General features: G+C 52.3%; 9 protein-coding genes across 10 annotated transcripts; 3 read left to right on the top strand and 6 right to left on the bottom strand.

Moving 5' to 3' along the window:
• Positions 1-67: 67 nt before the first annotated feature.
• On the bottom strand, positions 68-3,993 carry PV06_06979. Of its 2 annotated transcripts, XM_016408154.1 has the most exons (3): positions 3,888-3,993; positions 2,932-3,788; positions 68-2,874 (listed from the first exon to the last, which is right to left on the bottom strand). In XM_016408154.1, exons 2-3 carry the CDS (start codon positions 3,686-3,688, stop codon positions 569-571), a joined length of 3,063 nt encoding a protein of 1,020 aa, XP_016261634.1. In that variant the 5' UTR covers positions 3,689-3,788; positions 3,888-3,993; the 3' UTR covers positions 68-568. The 2 variants fall into 2 exon arrangements, with proteins under 2 accessions (XP_016261634.1, XP_016261633.1); XM_016408153.1 differs by having other exon boundaries at positions 68-3,788.
• Positions 3,994-4,869: 876 nt separating this feature from the next.
• PV06_06978 (dolichyl pyrophosphate Glc1Man9GlcNAc2 alpha-1,3-glucosyltransferase) lies at positions 4,870-6,709 on the bottom strand. The gene is made up of 4 exons (XM_016408152.1): positions 6,623-6,709; positions 6,376-6,564; positions 6,126-6,319; positions 4,870-6,075 (listed from the first exon to the last, which is right to left on the bottom strand). Exons 1-4 carry the CDS (start codon positions 6,680-6,682, stop codon positions 4,923-4,925), a joined length of 1,596 nt encoding a protein of 531 aa, XP_016261632.1. The 5' UTR covers positions 6,683-6,709; the 3' UTR covers positions 4,870-4,922.
• A 274-nt stretch (positions 6,710-6,983) lies between these two features.
• Positions 6,984-8,747, top strand: PV06_06977 (uncharacterized protein). The gene is made up of 2 exons (XM_016408151.1): positions 6,984-7,233; positions 7,287-8,747. The coding sequence occupies exon 2, from the start codon at positions 7,312-7,314 to the stop codon at positions 8,608-8,610; it is 1,299 nt and encodes a 432-aa protein (XP_016261631.1). The 5' UTR covers positions 6,984-7,233; positions 7,287-7,311; the 3' UTR covers positions 8,611-8,747.
• On the bottom strand, positions 8,701-11,063 carry PV06_06976 (asparagine-tRNA ligase). The gene is made up of 2 exons (XM_016408150.1): positions 9,218-11,063; positions 8,701-9,099 (listed from the first exon to the last, which is right to left on the bottom strand). Exons 1-2 carry the CDS (start codon positions 10,810-10,812, stop codon positions 8,973-8,975), a joined length of 1,722 nt encoding a protein of 573 aa, XP_016261630.1. The 5' UTR covers positions 10,813-11,063; the 3' UTR covers positions 8,701-8,972.
• Positions 11,064-11,287: 224 nt separating this feature from the next.
• Positions 11,288-13,306, top strand: PV06_06975 (uncharacterized protein). Its single transcript, XM_016408149.1, has 2 exons — positions 11,288-11,541; positions 11,591-13,306. Exons 1-2 carry the CDS (start codon positions 11,462-11,464, stop codon positions 13,170-13,172), a joined length of 1,662 nt encoding a protein of 553 aa, XP_016261629.1. The 5' UTR covers positions 11,288-11,461; the 3' UTR covers positions 13,173-13,306.
• On the bottom strand, positions 13,280-15,186 carry PV06_06974 (uncharacterized protein). Its single transcript, XM_016408148.1, has one exon. The coding sequence runs from the start codon at positions 15,100-15,102 to the stop codon at positions 13,321-13,323; it is 1,782 nt and encodes a 593-aa protein (XP_016261628.1). The 5' UTR covers positions 15,103-15,186; the 3' UTR covers positions 13,280-13,320.
• A 141-nt stretch (positions 15,187-15,327) lies between these two features.
• On the top strand, positions 15,328-16,726 carry PV06_06973 (uncharacterized protein). The gene has a single exon (XM_016408147.1). It carries the CDS (start codon positions 15,476-15,478, stop codon positions 16,355-16,357), a length of 882 nt encoding a protein of 293 aa, XP_016261627.1. The 5' UTR covers positions 15,328-15,475; the 3' UTR covers positions 16,358-16,726.
• PV06_06972 (uncharacterized protein) lies at positions 16,617-18,284 on the bottom strand. The gene has a single exon (XM_016408146.1). The coding sequence runs from the start codon at positions 18,225-18,227 to the stop codon at positions 16,887-16,889; it is 1,341 nt and encodes a 446-aa protein (XP_016261626.1). The 5' UTR covers positions 18,228-18,284; the 3' UTR covers positions 16,617-16,886.
• A 395-nt stretch (positions 18,285-18,679) lies between these two features.
• On the bottom strand, positions 18,680-18,979 carry PV06_06971 (uncharacterized protein; the record flags this gene model as incomplete). The annotated part of the gene is made up of 1 exon (XM_016408145.1): positions 18,680-18,979. The coding sequence occupies one exon, from the start codon at positions 18,977-18,979 to the stop codon at positions 18,680-18,682; it is 300 nt and encodes a 99-aa protein (XP_016261625.1).
• Between the last annotated feature and the right edge of the window lie 3 nt (positions 18,980-18,982).

The following is an 18,982-nucleotide window of genomic DNA, read 5'->3' as shown; positions in this document are numbered from 1 at the left end:
CCCCCCCCCCCCCCGAGACTTCCATCTTACTACTACCTACGGAGTAACTAAAAGTAGTATCACACTAGGTAGTATGCCTCGGTTGTTCAATGGCATTTTCTTCAGATGTTTGTCTTACTTGCGATGAGTACTCTGTGCTCACTCGGACGGGGACCCCAAAGGCCAAACTGTTAGTCTAAACCTGTACAAGCCATTTGAATACCTCCCTCTGTCTCTCGCTCTCTCCTCACTCTCGTGGTTCATGATACGTGCCGCTTGCGAAGAGGCAAAGACTTCAACATGAAAAGTAAAACATGAGCCATGTGTATGGACAACACTCAACTCGATCTCTCTACTGGTCTCCTTTTTGATATTCCCACAACCCTACCGAACGCCACGCTGTCTAAGTGAGAGTAGCCTTGGATACATTTTTGCCTTTCCTTTGGTGGAAATTGTAGTGTCCAGGCATGCATTCCTGATATCATAACGTCATCTTCCCACCCTAAAATATGCGCAAGAACGAAATTGGACGAGAACCTTCCCTCGATACACTCAGAGACCACCCAGAGACTGACACATATGAGGTTGATCAAAAATTGTACCTCGTTCCCTGTCTAGTGACAGGTTTCCCCTGCTTGTTCAGGACCGATTGTGCCGAGGACGTAATCTTCTCCTCAACCACGTACTGGTTCTTCTTCCCACGCGGTCGTGGTTTCGGAGGCGGTTCAACATGGCGATAACCTTGCTCTGCAACGGCCGTGGTGTTCCTCCACCTCAGGCATCGATGTGACTTGTCACTCACGTAAGTTTTGGTCCTCGTCGACATGCGCGCAGGTGGTTCTTCCGACTTCTCGCGAGGAAGGAGGTATTCGGCTCGCTTCTCCATATGTTTGATGATGAGGTCTCTTTGGAGAGCAAGTTCCTTTTGGAGTTTTGACTCCCTCACGCCCCGGCCTTCAAGCCAACCAATCAACATGTCTAGATCCTCGGCAGTGTCGTAGAATCCCCATTGTTTGGCATTAACCAAACTCGTCGGGCCTTCTTCCAGGGACTTGCGTTCCGCAGGAGTCATCTGGAAGCGTCGATAGTAACCGTCCCGCTCCTGTTTGGAAATTTCGATGAAGCCTTCTCGCTCCATGTCATCCGGGCCTTGGACCCAGAGTCGACCGTTGGCGTAGCCGGCATCTGCCGTTGAACTGTCTGGGAGACCGCCGTACGGCATTGCATTTCGTTCGAACCACCAATATCTATTGCAGAACCGGTCCTTACCCAGCACCCTCGTTCGAGGACAATCTGCCTCTCGCAAGTCGCTGTCAACGACGATGATGGCGTCTTCCGCGGCCTGGACTTTTTCTCGCTCCTTTTCGATCTGCTTGAGAACTTTCTGGTACTCTTTGCTGCCCTTAGTCTGTTTTGCTTCGGCCGCCTTTTCTTTTCGTTCTTGTTCTTCTTCACGCTTTCTCTTTCGCTCCGCAGCTCGATCAGTCCCACGCCGTAGAGACCGAGTCACAACGGGCTCTTCGTCCTCCGAGTCCGGAATAGAGACATCGCCCTCCCCGGCATGCTCCACTTCCATTGCCTCCTCAAGCTCAGGCACGGGGCTGGGTGATTTTTCAGGCTCTGGTGCAAGTAGTTTTCGTTCCACCTGTAATTCCTTCAACCTCGCCAAAGCCTCCTTCCGAGCTCGCTGGTGCTCAATCTTGGCCTTTCTGTATTGGGTCATGGTGTTGCTCATATCTTCCAGGAAATCTTTAACAGTCTTTGTTTCCAGGAACAGCTGGCAAATTATTTGCAATGCTTCCGCTCGCAAGTTGATGTCCATGGTTGAGTATTGTATCCGGGCGGTCTCGATGGTTGGTTCGGCGTCGAGAGGTGCGAGGTGTGCGAGGAGTTTGTTGCACAGGTCTGTAAGTCGAGGTCGTCCCGAAAGTTGATGAAACAGGCCAACCATCACCAGTTCCCATCCTCCATTTTTGAAATCGCGTTTCCGGAGTCTGCTGATCCAGTCGTACTCACCAAACATTTCTGCTGCTCGGTGTGGAACAGTCTCAACTTCCTCCTCCACAGGCTCTGGCTCTGGTTCTGCAAATTTGACCTTGTTAAGGCTACTTCGAGTTCTTTTGGCAGGATATTCTGGTTCCGGCGTTGGCGTCGGGGCTTTACTTTCCTCTTCTTCGGATTCTTCTTCCTCCTCCTCATCAGAGTCGGGCAAGTCTGGGAGAGATATTTGGATGGCCCCTTCGTTGTCGGCTTCCGAATTGACGAGCTGTTTGAGGATCGCACAATGCACCTCCACGAATAACTCGCAATCCACCTCCATCGAGGAGAACTGCATCGCGTCTACAAAGTCGTCGAAAGTGAAGGAGTCCAGTTTCAAGACCTGGCAATACACATTCAGCGTATTCCAGGTCTCCAGCAAAAGTCCAATGTTTTCCCCCTTGAGTCCAGGAATTGCATCCTTGGTCAGTGTCTCATCGGAGTACAGTTCTTTCGTAACAAACTTCAATGCTGGCCGGTGTGTTCCATCTCGGACAGGCTCTACATCAAGGTCCTCGATGGGATATTTAATACTGGGAGGAGGTGGAGGGATTTCTACCACGACCTCTTGCTTTAGCGGAACAGGCTGAGGGGCAGGTGGTTGTACTGGTGGGGGGTAGTAATGTCCATTAGGTGCCAGCTGGTTGGGAGGGAGATAGTTGGCGTAATAAGGTGGATAGTCCGAAGGAGGCTGAGGCGGCGGTTGCATGTGACCCCAGGATCGTGGCAACAGGCCTGGGTCAGGCATGGGAGGTGGCACGTAAGGGGTATTCTGGTGATAGAAGTTGTGGTATGCTTGGGCCGCAGGGTCTAGCGTACGCTCAGGATGGGGATGTTGATGGCTGTGGCCTTTTCGCGCTTTGGGAGCAGGTTTCAGCTCGGGGAACTTATTGGGCTGCCAGATACCAAACATACCATCTTGTTGCTCCACATTGGAATTTCTCTTCTCAGCCTTCTTTGCTGCGACCTTGGTGCTGTGCTGGAGGTGCGGAGGGACATTGGTATCTATCCGGAAGCGTTCAGCAATCTCGGGCTTGACCAACCAAGGTGCGCCTATCCATCCTTCTCGGGTGACTGCATTCTTGATGAACGAGCGGAGCATCTGCTTTGTGAATATCTTGCGGTCTCTGACGATATGCTGGTCGTCAACCAGAGCCTCCTCGTCCGGCCGGTCGATTAATCTGACAAAGTACCGGGAAAACGCATTCCTAAGTATTCCACCGTCAATGCCCCTGATCTCGGCGAATTTGGCCTTGTCTCTCACACGCCCATTAAGTCGTGAAGAGTCATCGAGGATGACTGTCACCAATTCGCCGGGATAGAAATCGTTCTTGAACTCGTTGAAAACTTCCTCCACCAGGTTGTCGATCCGGGACGTGGTGGAGAATTGGACCCTTCGTAGTACAGGTTCTCGGAGCGCCTGCGGGAATGCTTCATCGATCTCTTTAGACCCTGCCAGTTCACTCCTCAAGGCATCGAAGTAGGTCAGGCCCGAGCGACCGGTAACCTCGCATGTGAATCTCTTTGACTTGAAAAAGTCCATGCGCTCGAGGTAGGCATCGTAGGAGACGAATACTTCATTGGACTCTGAAATGACCCAGACATCGCACTCTTGGTCGTCAATGTAAGGATGTGGCAGGTATCGGACAGGCTTCCTCTTAAACAAAACCATCCTGAAGCGTTGCCGGTCGAGGATGTTCGTATGCTGGCGGCGCAATTAGAAGGGAAGGCGAGTAAAGTGGTGTTGAGGAGGGATTCATGCACGCCGCGACCTATAAACGGACGATGATCAGTCTTTGGAACGTGTTGTTGGCTGTTTGCATGTCTGACGCGGTGGTCGCCGGGGTTTGCGCAAGACGCAGGAGACCTACAAAGGGCAGGGAAAACGCGTCATGAAGGAAGGACGGTCGCCGGCAGTGTACAAATGCGGGTGGTGGTGGGTATTAGATGGATTGTGGTGGTCGCGACGGAGGAAACTCTGAAAGCATAGACGAACATAACGAGGAGAGAAGGAAAAGAACAAAGAGCGACGAGGGTGAGTGCAGAACAGTTAGTATGCGGCAAAGAGCCAGTGACAGTGGGAGGAACAGAGTGGGTGTTGGATGCGAATGTGGAGCCTTATTATTCCGCAGAGAGAGAGAGAGGGAAGTATTTCATGGACCAGGTGTTGACCCCGGGTCGTTTGTCTCCAGGCCATGTTCAACGCGACACAATAAGCTCAAGCCAGCCTCAAGGAGCCATATACAACACTTCATCTGCCATTGATCTCAGCGAAACCCTCCAGAGAGGGAGAGGCGTAGATGCATCTTGGGGTCAAGCAGCAGCGCAGGAAGAACAACAACGGGCAGACATCATAAGCGCCTAACACCCTTTCAGCTTAGCTCAGCCGCGCCCCGGCAATCCCGCCAAGGGTCAACAGCGCCAAGACTTGCCCGGAAACATCCAATCATCGTCCCCTTTACCCTCCCCTCGCCTTGACTAGCAGTCGACTCTGGTTCAAACCTTTACATTCCTGTCGTTCATGGGTATAATGGTACTCGTTCGACTCCCACAAAGCCGCTGAATCGAATGGAGCCACTTTTGAAGCACCATCTGCTGCAGTTATCATGCGATGTCGCATTATCATCAGGCACGACCGATACCACCTCGTCTCATGTCATGGATGGGGAACATTGACAACGCTTCGGGTGCCCCAACACTCCCGTGAAAAGGGTCAGACACTGTATGCCATCAACTCTCCACGCATGAAATGCTCGCAACGCGTAACTCGAAGTATAAAAGAACGCGGTGAACCACCGCATGGGACGATTTTTTGTTGGGAGGGCAAATAGTTGATCAACCCTCTCTATCTGTCTAGTATTGGTGATCACCCACAAGTAATCTTCAATGCATCGCGAGTTTGCCATTTACGACAAATAGCAAACCATGAATCCCAGCCACGACCCTATGACTCCTACTGCAGAGTATGTGCTGATGAACATCAATGGTAAAAATTCGTATCTAGCTCCGAACACCATTCTATGCACCAGCGAGCAGTAAGCCATCAGTGGAACAGAGATGGCAATATAAAGCAGGGCAAATCGATCCAAAAGGAAAATTCGCCGCCTGGAAGGTGCTGGCGCCAACTGATCAAAGGCATAGAGGAAGATGATCAGCCATGTGATCGTGTAAGCGACCTTGATAGGAAACTCGGCTGCCGTGAATAACAGTGGAAATAACGACACGTGGCCTGCTATTGCCAAAGGCCGGAAGCTGGCAAGATAAGATCGATCTTTGATGGCGAGGAGACTGAACGGGATGATGACAAGGAGGATCGCCTTCTCATGCACGTGCCAGCCGAATAGGAACGACGCATATCCGCACAGTGTGATGGCTCCCACAAACGAGTCCCAAGAAGGCCGGAACCACAACTTCGTCAGGGCAATGATCTGAAACGATAGCGTAAGAGCGAAGCATTGCCTGGCTGAAATATCTGGCAGGACGGCAAAGGTGGTATCGCCCACAAGGCCACGAGTAACGCTGTTGACTGCCTTCTGGTCAACATCAAGACCCAGGTAAGGGGCTGCTATTATCAGCATCCTATCCAGGAACGAGTAGATAGCCCAAGCATTTGGAGCCCAGTATGCATGACAAAGACCTCTCGCAAATGGAAAAAGTCGACTTTTGAGTTGATCAAGCTGACCCCATACGACAAAAGGACCGAAAGCTGCTCCGAAGATCGCTACAATACTTGTTCCCAGCTTGATGATGTTGGTGAATTGAGGGCGAAACATGTTCTTTGGACGCAGGCAATAGGCTCGGGCCAGATAGACAAAGTAAGCTGGAGCCAGATAGAGATAGATATGCTTCAAACACAGGAGAACAGCAAAGAGCATGCCACTGTACAGCATGGTTGAATCTCTGCGCGCAAGAACAATGGAGAGAATCAAAACACCGTATAGAAACCCATTGTACTGGAAGTGGATGTGGTCGATAATCAAGAGACCTGGCGATAGCAGGATCGAGAGAGCCACGGCATGGCTTTGGCGCCGACTCGACAGAGGCGAGGTTTCGGTGTAACTACAATAATCAGTGTCAAGCAAGAATCCAGCCATATGAATGAAACTCACAGGTTCAAGGCATAGACTAATAGTAATTCGGTCGAGATGACTGATGATCGTTGAAAGCAGATTGTCGCCCAAGAGTCGTAGTTCAGGTTCCGTACCACTACCATGGCAGGATCTATTAGTCTGGCTGGCTGTGAGAGGAGCCACTCAAACGCGGCGAAAGCCGGAGGATAGTCCAGCGTCCACTCTGAGGTCGTCTGCATCTCTGTCAATTCCCTGAACTCGTGAGGTTTCAGGGCATGGTTAAACGTACCTCATAGTACCAGCTTTTGACGGGCAAGGAATTAGTGATGGCCAGCCAATTTCGATGGACTTCAAAGTCCGTGGATTTGTAGGCGGGAAAAAGCAGTACTTTCAGAGCTGTTGCTACTACAGCTGTCTGAAATAAAGATGGCCATTGATCGAGCCCAGGCTGCCCTTTGGATTGTGGCTGTCTGGTTTCCTGTTGCAATGGCAATTAGCTATGGGTCGCTCTCAAAGTTATTCGTAGCTTTAAATACCGGGATGATAGGAGTTTTATCTCGAAATCTGTTCAGGGTAGTTGACACAGCTGCAGCCATTACGGACGAGGAACAGCTATCACCTAGAGACAGACCAAAGTGGTGAAAGCTTTCAACACGGGCAATCGACGAGGAGTAATTTAAGTGTCGGGGAAAACGCTAGTGAAGTTAGCAACATTAGTAAGATCAAGTGTGTGCCAGGAGACATAGCACTAAGTCACTAGACTGCAAAGCCACTAAGTCTCCCGCATGAACCACGAGGTGCATTACGGAGTACGGTCAATCATATTTGCAGCTTGCGTACTTCCATAGTCGACCATTGGAACCAAGTATAGACACCTTGTACTCTACTCCGTACGCAGCATATTTTGCCCTGGGACTTTTGTTATTTGATGGACGTCTTGGAAGGATTCAAACATCATGTCGTTTTTCAGAATTTGAATGTCAGGCACCTTGTTGAACCAGCCCCAGTCACTCTTGAACTTGCCCGCGAAATTCGCTACTGCGTCATTGCAATTTGTATTAGCTGGGCCACTATATCAGTATTTCGTACTTGGATGACCAGCAAAAGAGATTCCTGCTAGGATTATTGCATCACTGTACTATTACTTGTTTGTGTGACACCATCCCCGTCCCCTGAATACATTGCTAACACCATATCTAGTTCTTGTTTTTGCATACCTAGCACGATGTTGACCCTACACGCGACCTGCCTGTCTTTACTCTGGGCCGTCTCGACCCTCGCTCAGAACCTCGATGTCCGAAATCCGATCGAGGATCTGTCCTTCGGCCACAAGTCTACCTTGTCGCCGAATTCCTTCGCCATCCCTGGCTGGTCTATGCTGGGCGAAGGACACGTGCCCCAACTCCTGTCTGATCGAGTCATCCTGACACCTCCTTATGGCGGGAACAAGCGAGGTGCGCTGTGGTCGGAGAACAAACTCTCGCTACAAGACTGGCAAGTCGACCTGAAGTTTAGAGCTGGTGCGACGGATCGAGGTAGTGGGAATTTCCAGCTCTGGTACGCACATGATGGGGATAAACAAGTAAGCACATCGAACATATACTCGGTAGGGACGTGGGAAGGTCTCGCCATTGTTGTCGACACAGTCGGCGGGATACAGAAGATTCGAGGGTTTCTCAATGACGGTTCTACCGACTACAAAAGCCATGGCAACGTCGACTCCCTAGCGTTCGGCCATTGCGACTACACCTACCGCAACCTCGGTCGACCATCACACATCGTCGTGCGGTCCTCAGGTAACGGTCTACAAATTGAAGTTGACGGCCGGTCATGCTTTGCCACTGACAAAGTTTCTCTACCGTCAAACTACAACTTTGGCCTGACAGCCTCGTCCGCCGATCCTCCTGACTCATTCGAAGTGTTCGCTTTCGCAGTGAGCAACGCACCCGCTACCTCTATTCCACAAGCGCAACAACATCAGCACCAACAACAAGAACAGTCTCCACCTCCACCGCCTGCTCAGAACAACCCAGACGCTGGCATGTCGCAGATGGACGACCACCCAGCCTCGTTCTACACAACCTCGGAGGCCCAATTCGCCGACCTTCACAACCGCCTCAACCTCCTTTCCAAGTCCATAACCAATCTCTTCACCGAAATCACGAGGCACACACAAGCGGAAGAAGCTCGTTACCGGGAAATCCTTTCACGTATGCCGACTGAACAGAGTATGAGATCTCTCGAGTCCAAATTCGGCAACCTAGACCGTGTCGTCGGCGAACTGGAGCGCGAGTTGAAGTCCTCGGACCACAAGGCTCAATTTGCAAAGATCTCGGAACAAATCTCTCAGACGCATCTCGGCGTGACGGAACATGTGCCACAACGACTGAGGGAATATGTCCAGGCTCACACCCCACGCATCGGTTTCATTCTATATAGTTTCATGGCGTTCCAAACGTGCTGTATCGGCGCCTGGGCGTGGTACAAGTACCGCAAGAGCACGATGCCAAAGAAATATCTGTAATTGTACTTTCACTAGCTGGACCTTTTTGGGGTTTTTGCATGACGAGAAATGTATCGATATGAGATCATCTTAGCTTATGATTGAATGCCTGTAGACTGTCGTCTCGCGGGCGTTTTACTTGGGAGGCCAATTGTTCTGATGCGTAAATCTATCTGGTCTAGTCTCTCCGATTTCATATTTCTCATTTCAACGCCACGAGTCCGCGTGATGCATCGACCGGCCATCCCCTTCTTGGTCTCAGCCCACACACCACTGCATCCGACAACACATGTGTCCAACTGCTCCTCATAACCTCGGTTTCTGTTTCTTGATTCCATATTTGCTTCTCTCTAGATGACGCATCAACCATCTTTGAAGTTAGATCACGGTGTACACCGGTACGCGAAGCGAGGATACAGAGCACACTCCCTCACGGTCCAACGACCACACATCCAAGCCAAGAATCGCTCGAGACCAAGTCCGTAGCCACCGTGTGGTGACGTGCCGTATCTAAGATTGTCAAAATTAGCCCAAACGTCTCTTTCTGCGACACGTATGTGTATGTGCGTGTGGTGGGGTGATGGGTTTCAAGGTTAGTAGATCAACAAATCAACAAATCAGAACGTACCGTCTTTGATCCGTATACCAATAATACGGGGTAGGGTCGATGCCGACGCGCTTGTAGGCGGCCATGAGTTCTTCGTAGCTGTCTTCGCGCATACTACCACCCACGATCTCGCCGACGCCTGGCATCAGCACGTCGACGCTCTCGGTGACTCGGAGGTCGGCGGGGTCCTTCTTCATGTAAAACGCCTTGATCTCGACGGGGAAGTGGGTGAGGAAGATGGGCACGTTGAGTTCGTCGGTCATTTTCCGCTCGGCGGCCTCGGCGATGTCGTCGCCGAACTTGTGCGGCTCCCCTTCTTCGTTGGGGATGCCGCGCTGGACGAGCCAGTCGATGGCCTCGGCGTACTTCATGCGGCGGAACGGCCGCGACGGCGGGCTGAAGTTGGGGTTCAAGTCGCGCACGTAAGCCGCGATGATCGGGTCGGCCAGCGTGATCTCGATGACCCGGCAGATCAGGTGCTCGAGGTGGTTGAGAAGGTCGTCGAACGTGATGAAGTCCAGCTCGCCCTCGATGTGCATGTACTCCGACAGGTGGCGGCGGGTGAGGGACTTTTCGGCGCGGAACGACGGGCAGATACAGAAAACGTCGCCCAGGGAAGGTATGCAGGTTTCGAGGTAGAGCTGCGACGATTGGGTCAGGTAGGCCGGCTCGCCGTAGTAGTCGAATTCGAAAAGGGTCGCACCGCCCTCGACTTGGGTCTGCACCATGGACGGTGGTGTCACCTCGGTGATGCGGTCTTCTTGGAAGGCCTGGCGGAAGGCGCGGGTCACGGCAGCGCGGACTTTCATGATGGCCGAGGCGTTGTCGCCGCGGAGCACGAGGTGGCGGTTGTCAAGGAGCGTCTGGGCGTCGCCGTCGGCTTGGACCTTGTTGGTGATGGCTTCTTTCTCGCCGACGGCGGCGCCGATCACAGTGAAGAAGTCGGCATGGAGTTCCCGGTTGAGAGGGGCGTGGGCGTTTGGGGGGAGGGCGCGTAGCTCACCGTGGATGGCTAGCGACGTTTCGAGAGTGAGGGTCAAGGCGGCGTACGTGCGGATCAGGTCGCCGGTGAAGACGCACTGCATTTGACCATACCCGTCTTTCAGCGTGACGAACATGACATCCTTCTGCGAGCGGAGATGGTGGACACGGCCTAGCACACGGATGCGAGTGCCCTTGCTGTCAGCGGTGCCGAGCTTGAGTTTGGACTCGTCAGTGTCGTCGAGGCGAATGCGGACTGGTTTGGGAAGGTTGGCATCTTCTTTAATGGTGATCTTCTTGGCCTCTTCGAGGATCTGTTGGCGTTTGACTGCTTCGGCATTGTCACGAATGGCAAGTTCGGCGGCTTTGGCTTGCTTCTTCTTGTGGTTCTCGAAAAGACTTGTTGCCTTCTTCATGGCAGATTTGGTGGGTGCCTTCCATTCAAGTCGTGCATTCTCATCTCCATCCTCACCGACAGCTCCGGTTTTGGATTTTCGAGTCAGGTATGATGCCGTGGTCGGTGGGTGTTTGATCATAGCATGAACGAGAGTCTTGTAGGGTGTGCCCTCGGTGCCAACCGCGGAGTCGTCATCGTGACCAACGTCCTCGTCAATGTAAACTGGAGGAAGCGACATCTTGTGCTTAATGAACCGTGTACAAAGGGTGTATGAGTTGTGGTGGGCTAAAGACTCAAATTCAATGCTGGCACATGTGACTCATTTGACGATGAAACAACCTCGTGTCTGATAATAAGAGACCCTTCCTTTGGCCTCAGGGGGGACTCGGCTGTGACTCTTTCGACAGTCAGCAAACCTGTAACGGTGGATTGTGAGATGTTTGTTGATTTGAAGCTCCCGGACGAGGCTGAACATTCGCTCAATTATCACAGAACTGATAAGGTCGAAAATTAATTGTGTTGCCCAAATGCCGATAATGACCAATGATAGATTACTGCGCTAAAGTTTCCCAACGAGATGTTAGTGACTCGCCAGATGAGAAATCGGTGGTTAAAACGCATCATCACGTGATTTGGCTTGTCAATCGTGCTAGTTTCTTATGTAAAATGGGCTCGACCGCCGCCAAGTCTTCGCGAGACAACCGATGCCTTCGGGGAGGTCCATGGCCCCTGTCTCGACGACATCAAAGGGACCGATGATCTTTTATCCTAATTTGAACATAATTCTGTGACAAGTTCTCTTTCAAAGCAACGATAATAGCCTCTAGTTGGTCGGGAATCATGCATGCTGAAGTTTTGGACCACGATTGAATATTGGCAGAAGACCCATGGCGTTACAAAGTGAGCACCACAGGCCGCGCCGACGTGCCCGTCATGAGAAGTCCATTAATGGATGCTCAACTTGCAAGTATGATACTGCTGCATTTGCGGCTTGGTTGGACATTGACATTGTACAGGATCCGCAGAATTAAATGCGACGAAACAACACCACGATGTCGGCGGTGCACCGAATCTGGCCGCGAATGCTCCGGGCCGTTGACACGCCAGTTTCGCTTCGTTGAAGATCAAGTCGTTGACCGGACGTCATCGCCAGTTTCTCAACTGCAGGTATCTCTGATCTCACCACGACGCAGCGAGCATGAACGTCGTGCATTTCAGTTCTTTGAGCAGGACGCCGCGCTCCACATGATCGGAACCATCGACCAGAATTTTGTGGGTTCGCTGCTCCCACGTCTCGCCCACACCTACGACTTCATATGGGACACGATTGTGTCCTCGAGCTACCTGATAAAGTACGTTCCCTACTTGGCGCTCACCACCTTCGATTCGTCGGGTCTCATGAAGGTTATCAACCGAGAACATCGGCAAGCCCTCAATTACTATCACAGGGCGATCGTGAATGTCCGCAAAATGGCCCAAATTGGTCCCATAGACGACTGTGTCGTCGTGTTGAGTTATATACAATTTGCTGGGGTCGAGTTTCGGCAACGGAACGTCAAGGTCGGCCATTCCCTGTTCAAGAAGGCATGTGGCATCTTGACCCGGAGCCTCACGTCACAGAACCTGCGCCGTTTGTCGCTCGCAGATAGAACGATTTATCAAGTGGTCACGCCGTTTCTCTTTAGAAAGGCCATTGTCATCGCCACGTTGGGAGATGTCCCGACGCCCGAAGTGGCGGCCAACGACGAAATAAGCCAAACCTTATCAACCAAAAGTCCAGAACTACAACGAGCTAGGGTCCAGCTGTACAGTCTGGTGGTCGACTCCTACGAGCTTGTCAGAATAGCAGACTTTATACCGAACCTTGATGACAGCAGTTCGGACAAGATCTACTACATGTCATTCCGGCAGTCAACATTGGACGGAATGCGCGAATGGAAAGCGAACATGGCCACTTCTGGAAGTCCGGCACCTGGTACGGACCTCGACTGGATGATATATTCGTACCTCTTGATGTACTGTACCGTCTGCTACATATCAGTTGCAACCAGCCTCAGCGCCAGCCAAATCGTCTACGACGATTACATGGATGGCTTTGCCGAAATCATCCGACATGCCAAAATCTTTTTAAGATACGGCGTCGAGTCCTCCTCGGGTGCTCGACTCCTGTCCAAATTCGACCCGGGAGTTCTCCCGTTGTTGTACTTTTGTGCGACCAAGTGCCGAGATCCGACTCTGCGACGGGAGGCGTTCCAACTCATGCGCCAGGCCCTAAGACAGGAGCAGAGCCAGAACCATTGGGCCTTTATCGAGCCGGAGCGCGTGGTTGCGAAACTAATTGCGCTCGAAGAAAGCGGCGTAAGTCGCGTCCTCGAGGCTTCTTCGTCTCCACAGACCTCTTTTACCCAGACATCTCAAGTCCAAAAGGGTGTCCTACCACCGGATGAGCGACGGTATGCACATGCCAGCGCAGTGCTTCGTGAGACGCCAGGCGGGAGATCGCGCCTAGCTCTCGATTTGGTCAGGTTTGAAATTACGGACGGCGGGCAGAGGCAGTCAATCACCGAGTATGTCTGGCTGGATGACCACGATGAATGAATTCGTTGTAGATATGCCTGTATAGCTTGTGTCAAGTTGCCAGTGGAACAGAACTGAACATACACTTCATCACAACCCCCACACCAATGTGAAGCGGTATCTTTGACCAAAGCGGCACAGGAGAAGATTTAATTTTCTATCTGATCCCTTATTCTACTTTTTGGTGGTCTCCGGTCAATTTACTCTTCAAGCCGGCAGCTGCACCTGAGATCTTCTTAATCAGTCCCCTAATCTTGGTGTCGCCAACCTCGTCCGCGCCGACGAAACGTCTGACCATCAGATTGTAAATACTTCCAAAAGCAAGAGCCATGACCGTGCTTGTCAAGATGATGACGTTATACGGCATGCTGAAATCAGGGGTCGGCAGCGGCAGAAGTAGACTCGTTGTCCGAATGTACACGTCCTTTGGAGCTCCGGTGGTGTCAACCTCGTTCAAGACTCTTATCACAGCCGGTGCAACATTGAAGCCTCTGTTTGCATCAGGAGGATACTCGGTATATCGAAGTATCGCCTTTTCGAACTCATAGGTAAGCATCACCGTGCTTGCAGGTGGGACGGACATGACAAGCTCGAGTTGGGTTCCTCTTTTCCTGTCAATGGCTGGGCGATAGTACATGTCTGTGATAATTGCGCTTTCTGCTCCAGCGCCCGGGGTGGTGATCTGTGCTTGCAGTGTGTGCATGAAAGGTCGCATGAACCATGGTAAGCTCTCAAAGTAGACAAATTCAACCGACTCTGTTGACGAAGGATTGGTGAATATCGTCCGCATGCCGCCTCGAGCCGCACCATGACCCGTGATCGTCCGTTCGGCGCGAAGCAGCTCGTGACCTAAATCGGGCTTGACATCCACGCTCTGCTGGAGTAGTTCAAGATTGAACGCTTCGTTTGGCGCCAACTCGTAGCATCGAGACTCAAATGGACCAGATCCAGACTTCAGCTCGATAACTCCCGGGGTCGCTTGAACCATGCGTTCATGGGGCACGTTCATGCACACTGAGGGGATTGTTTCTTCTGTCAAAGGACATGATCCGGCCATGACACGTCCAAATACATCACTCAAAGACCAGGCCATCTCATCCGTCATATCCTTCGGGTAGCAGGAATCCTGCGAATGGTACGGTTTGGTTTCATCACAGACGAGTTCTTCAATCGGTATAGGGCGCGGGATTGGGTTATCTCTGGGTCTCTTAGACCGTTCAATGTCGAGAACGACGTCGATAGTTTGGCTGATCTCAATCTGACAATCAGTAGAGCCTGGTGGACATTTTGGTCGGACATCGATGGACATGCTTTGCCACGATGCATCGAAGACTTTGTGTCCATCGAGAAGACTTGAGATTCCGGCCTTTCCTTTGCAGGGTAACAGTTTCAAGAATGGAGTCAGATTCTCCGTACAGACAACCTCACCAGGGAGTACACCATGGAGGAAGTGAGCGCCATTGCTTTGGGTCTTGAACGCCCCTTGCGACTGGAATGACAGTACCGGCCGTGTTGTTCTTGTAGAATCGATGAAGTTTAGAGAGGCGCAGAACAAACCAGACAAAGACTGTGTCAATGTCATCCATTTCTCAAAAGCCTCTTCTTCAGTCTCTGCGTTTATCCAAGCCCACAATTCGACGCCTGTGCCGCCTTCTTTGGTTCCATCCCACGGACGAGAACCCCAGGAATCTGGCTCCCATCTGCCTGTTGTGAACCTCAGATGCAACTCCTCTGTATCCGCATGTCTCAAAGCTTGACCCAACGAGCGAGGTACATATCGGAAGTTCTGCGACTCATAGTCTGTTGCGGTGTCATTGCTGCGGAAATCGAAAGATGCGAGGAGAGATCCAAGGGGAAGGGGTGTCAGGGTCAGTCGTTCATAGTAGTCGGAAGCGGCAGCTCTCAGGGCAAGGAGAACGACATTGAGAAGAACAAAAAGAGAGCGGGACATGCCAGCGTCATTTCATAGCAGTCTGTTTCATAACATAAGTATCGTGTTATGTGTCGACGCTTAAATGTTAAAGGGCGTCCGTCAATGTACTGCGTATTGAGAAGACGACACTTTGTTCTAGAAAGTCGAGCGCGCAGTCTTAAACGACTAAAATGGATTTAGCGTCGACGCACTGAGCGCATCCCGCCTATTCGCTTTCTTCATTTGCGGCCAACAACCACCATCACCATCACCAACACCACCGCATTCTTTTCTCGCTGCCTAGACAAGGTAACATACTTACTTGCACCATTACCGTCGCCACCTAGATTTTCAAGGCTGAGACTCGGACCATCTATTCCTAAAATCATAGACTTACGAACCGACTCCAAACATGGCCGCCGAACAGCGCAAGCTGCTCGAGCAGCTAATGGGTGACCAGTTCATGGGCGCATCCTCCTCAAGAACGGCAAACCTCACCCTGACATCGCCGAACGTATGCCGGTCCTATCTCGTGGGCACATGTCCTCACGACCTGTTTACGAACACGAAGCAAGACCTTGGTGCCTGTCCCAAGACGCATCCAGAAAATTTGAAGATTGAGTATGAAGGGCTGTCAGCCGCGGAGAAGCAGAAATATGGGTTTGAATACGATTACCTACGAGATATGCAAAAGTACATCGACGAATGCAACCGGAGGATCGACCAGGCGCAGAGGAGGCTCGAGAAAACGCCGGATGAGATCAGACAGACGAACAACTTGCTCAAGACGATATCGGACCTGACCAAGACGATCAACACGGGCCTTCTGGAGGTCAGTTGCCTGGCAGAGATGGGGTCGGTGTCGTTGGCTTGCTCGGAATTCTACAAAGTACGGACCGCAAAGGTTGCCAAAGAGCAGGCGGAGAGAGACTTGAAGGCGCTCTCGGATACGAGTGGACCGTCGGGACACCAGAAGCTTCAAGTCTGTGACGTTTGCGGTGCGTACTTGTCAAGACTGGACAACGACCGGCGGCTCGCGGATCACTTTTACGGAAAAATGCATCTTGGTTACGCCCAGATGCGGAGGACGTACGAGCAACTGCAGAAGGAATTGAAGGGACGACCTCCGCCGTCGCGACCGGAGGACAACAATCCTTCCGGCCCGAGAGGCTACGACGACGGGGGTTACGGAGATGGCGGTGGCTGGGGTCGCGGAGGATACGGCGGCCGGGGTGGTGGTGGTTATCGAGGAGGTGGCGGCGGGTATGGACGACGAGGAAGAGGACGGTGGTAGCGCCGCGATCGGGATGCATCAGCATCGAATCCCTCTGGCTCAGCTTTTCATCGAAACGGTTTTATCTCCCGGGCACGCGACGGAAGGTGCTCTGATCTTCAAATCGAATATACCATGACAGGCATGTCGAGGCACTCCAGCGACGCCAACTCCTCTGCTGCTCAACAAGAGCGAACCCTCCGAGTGAGGAACATGTACTTTCGGAAATTTGACATAGCGATGGCGTTCAGATCATGGGGGAATGGACATGGGTGGCGGAGTGGCAATGTGGTCCATTCGTACTTGTTTTGGTTTTACGGAATAGCATGTGGTCAAGGAAGGATACATGCAAAAGTTGATACCCACAGACCTTGGTATACAAGAGAAACCCTTTTCTTTCTTTCCATGCCCACTTACCGTCATCCCACAAAGAATCCAAACGCTTGAACGCTTCAATGGCCCGTGACATACCAAAATGAATCAAACAGAGAAGCCCTGCCCAACATTGCACATTTGACACATCAGAAAGAGAACATTGTTGGCCCATCCTCTACGTCTTCACCGTGTTCTCGATCTTGTCGGCCTCGCTTGACTCGACCTGTTCAGCCCAACTTCCCCCACCGCCGCCGTCGCCCGAAGGTGATAATGTCCCGCTATCCCACCTCGACATCTTCGGTTTGGTCATAGGTGTCCCATCGGATGTTTTGTTTTCAGAGTCTGGTGCGACGGTGGTAGTAGGTAAGGCAGGGAAATCCGCATCAGCAGCCAGATCAGGCGGAGGAGCAGCACCATTCTCCCCTCCTCCCCATCCTCCTCGAGCACCGCCTCCTCTTCCACGACCACCACCAGCACCACGTCCCCCGCGGGCGCGTCCGCGCCCACCACCCCCGCGAGCTCGGTCTCCGTGCCACTCGTACTGTCTCAGGTCGTCCTGCTCGGCTTGGTACTGTTGCTCGGGCGTCATGGTGCCCTGATAACCCCTTCTGCCCGCCGCTCCGCCACGGCCGTTGAACTTGTTGTTGAAGTCGTCTTCGTTCTTGCCGGCGTCCCACTCCCGGCCACCCATGACGGCCATTTTGCGCTGTCGGTTTTTTTCGCGCTCGTTGTCCATGACCTTGCGCTCTATTCGGTCCTTTTCCCGCTTCTGCTGGGCAATGCGCTCTCGTTCTTCGAAATTCGCGGCGTCGGCTTGTGCCCGCGCGTGTGCGGCCGCCAGATTCTGTGACCGTTCCTTCGCGGCGGCGAGTTTGGCGCTTAGTTCTTCCTCGGTGAGTTTGGGCTTGCGCGTGCCCCCTGTGGCTGATCGATCGCCACGCACCGCAGGCGGGCGAGCGTTCGCCGGCGCGGATGGTGCATTCGGGGCCGCGGTCGTGGGCGCAGACTCATCCCCTCCTTCTGTCTGCGCCGGGGGCTCTGGCTCGTGGGCTTCGGTGCCAGAGCCAGAGGCAGGGGCGGAGGTGGTGAGTGTGGTTGTGGTCTCCGTTTGTACCTCGGGAGTCGTCTCGGGATCCCTTCTTCGGGTGGTGGATGTGTCTGCCTGCTTTGCTGGTTTCGGAGCCCATTTGGAGTCTGAGAGCCCGCCTCTAGACTGTTGCCCGCCGCCTCGAGGTGCAGCACCTCGTCCACCTCTTCCTCGTGGCTTGCTGTCTCTAAAGCCCGGGAAATTGTTATTCCCAGGCGCAGGGGCAGGAGCAGCAGCTGGCGCAGTCGAAGGGGCAGAAGTGGACTTTTGATCGACTGCTGGTGGTGGCGGAGGAGGAGTCGGAGTCGGGTCTAGCGAGACTTGATCGAGCTGGACTGCGACTTGTTCTGGTGTAGGGTCGTTCTCGAAGGGGACAATCTCGTCATCGAAGAGGTCGTCATCGCCACGGGATTGAGAGAATTCCTCCATGTTGAGAGCCCAGGATACCTTTAGCAAACAAGGGTATGGATCAAACTAAAACAGGTGAAGGTCCAGCAGAGTCGTTGTACTCGTACAGTACTTTAAGGTATTGGAGTTTGTACGTTGTTTGGGTCCATCACCATTGACTCCGCATTTCTTGGCTGACGATGCTGGACAAGGCTGAACAAGGCTGAACAAGGCTGTGGTCTCCGTATTGTGCGAGTACTAATAATAATGGAAGTGGCGCGGACTTGTTTTATTACAGGAGCCTCAAGTCCGTAATCGTATGAATTTAGACTCCTAATGATAGGTAGTTGGATAAGACGATGGAACGAAAGCACTAGTAAGTTCTGTAAGGAATTAAAACTACTAGTAGTATCGTTACCGTGCGTCGAAGCGCCCTGTGTGGTCTTGCTATACACCTGGATCTAGATTGGGAGAGTACTCTCTGTCACTTCTCTCTACCAGCCATGGCTCGGCATGTGCAAAATTTCGATATGCGCCATCTCGAGTCCAGTCTTGGCCAATTCCTGTGGCTGCTGCAACCTTGCGTGCGGTGTCGGTGACTTCTGGAACCTCTGCTCGATCGCCGTCGGAAATGACGGCCATTTCCTCCAAAGTGTAACCTTGGTCTCGGGACAAAAGAACCACGCGGTCAAAGAGATGATGATCAGCAAAGCGACGAAAACGATGTAGTATTTCCACCCAAAGTTTCCGAGTGCGATGGGGTTGACAAAGATGTTGAAGAACAGCGCCAGCATGGT

This window comes from Exophiala oligosperma, assembly GCF_000835515.1.
Source record: "Exophiala oligosperma strain CBS 72588 unplaced genomic scaffold supercont1.6, whole genome shotgun sequence".
NCBI classification, from domain to species: Eukaryota; Fungi; Ascomycota; class Eurotiomycetes; order Chaetothyriales; family Herpotrichiellaceae; genus Exophiala; species Exophiala oligosperma.
This window is presented reverse-complemented; position numbering and strand designations above follow the sequence as displayed.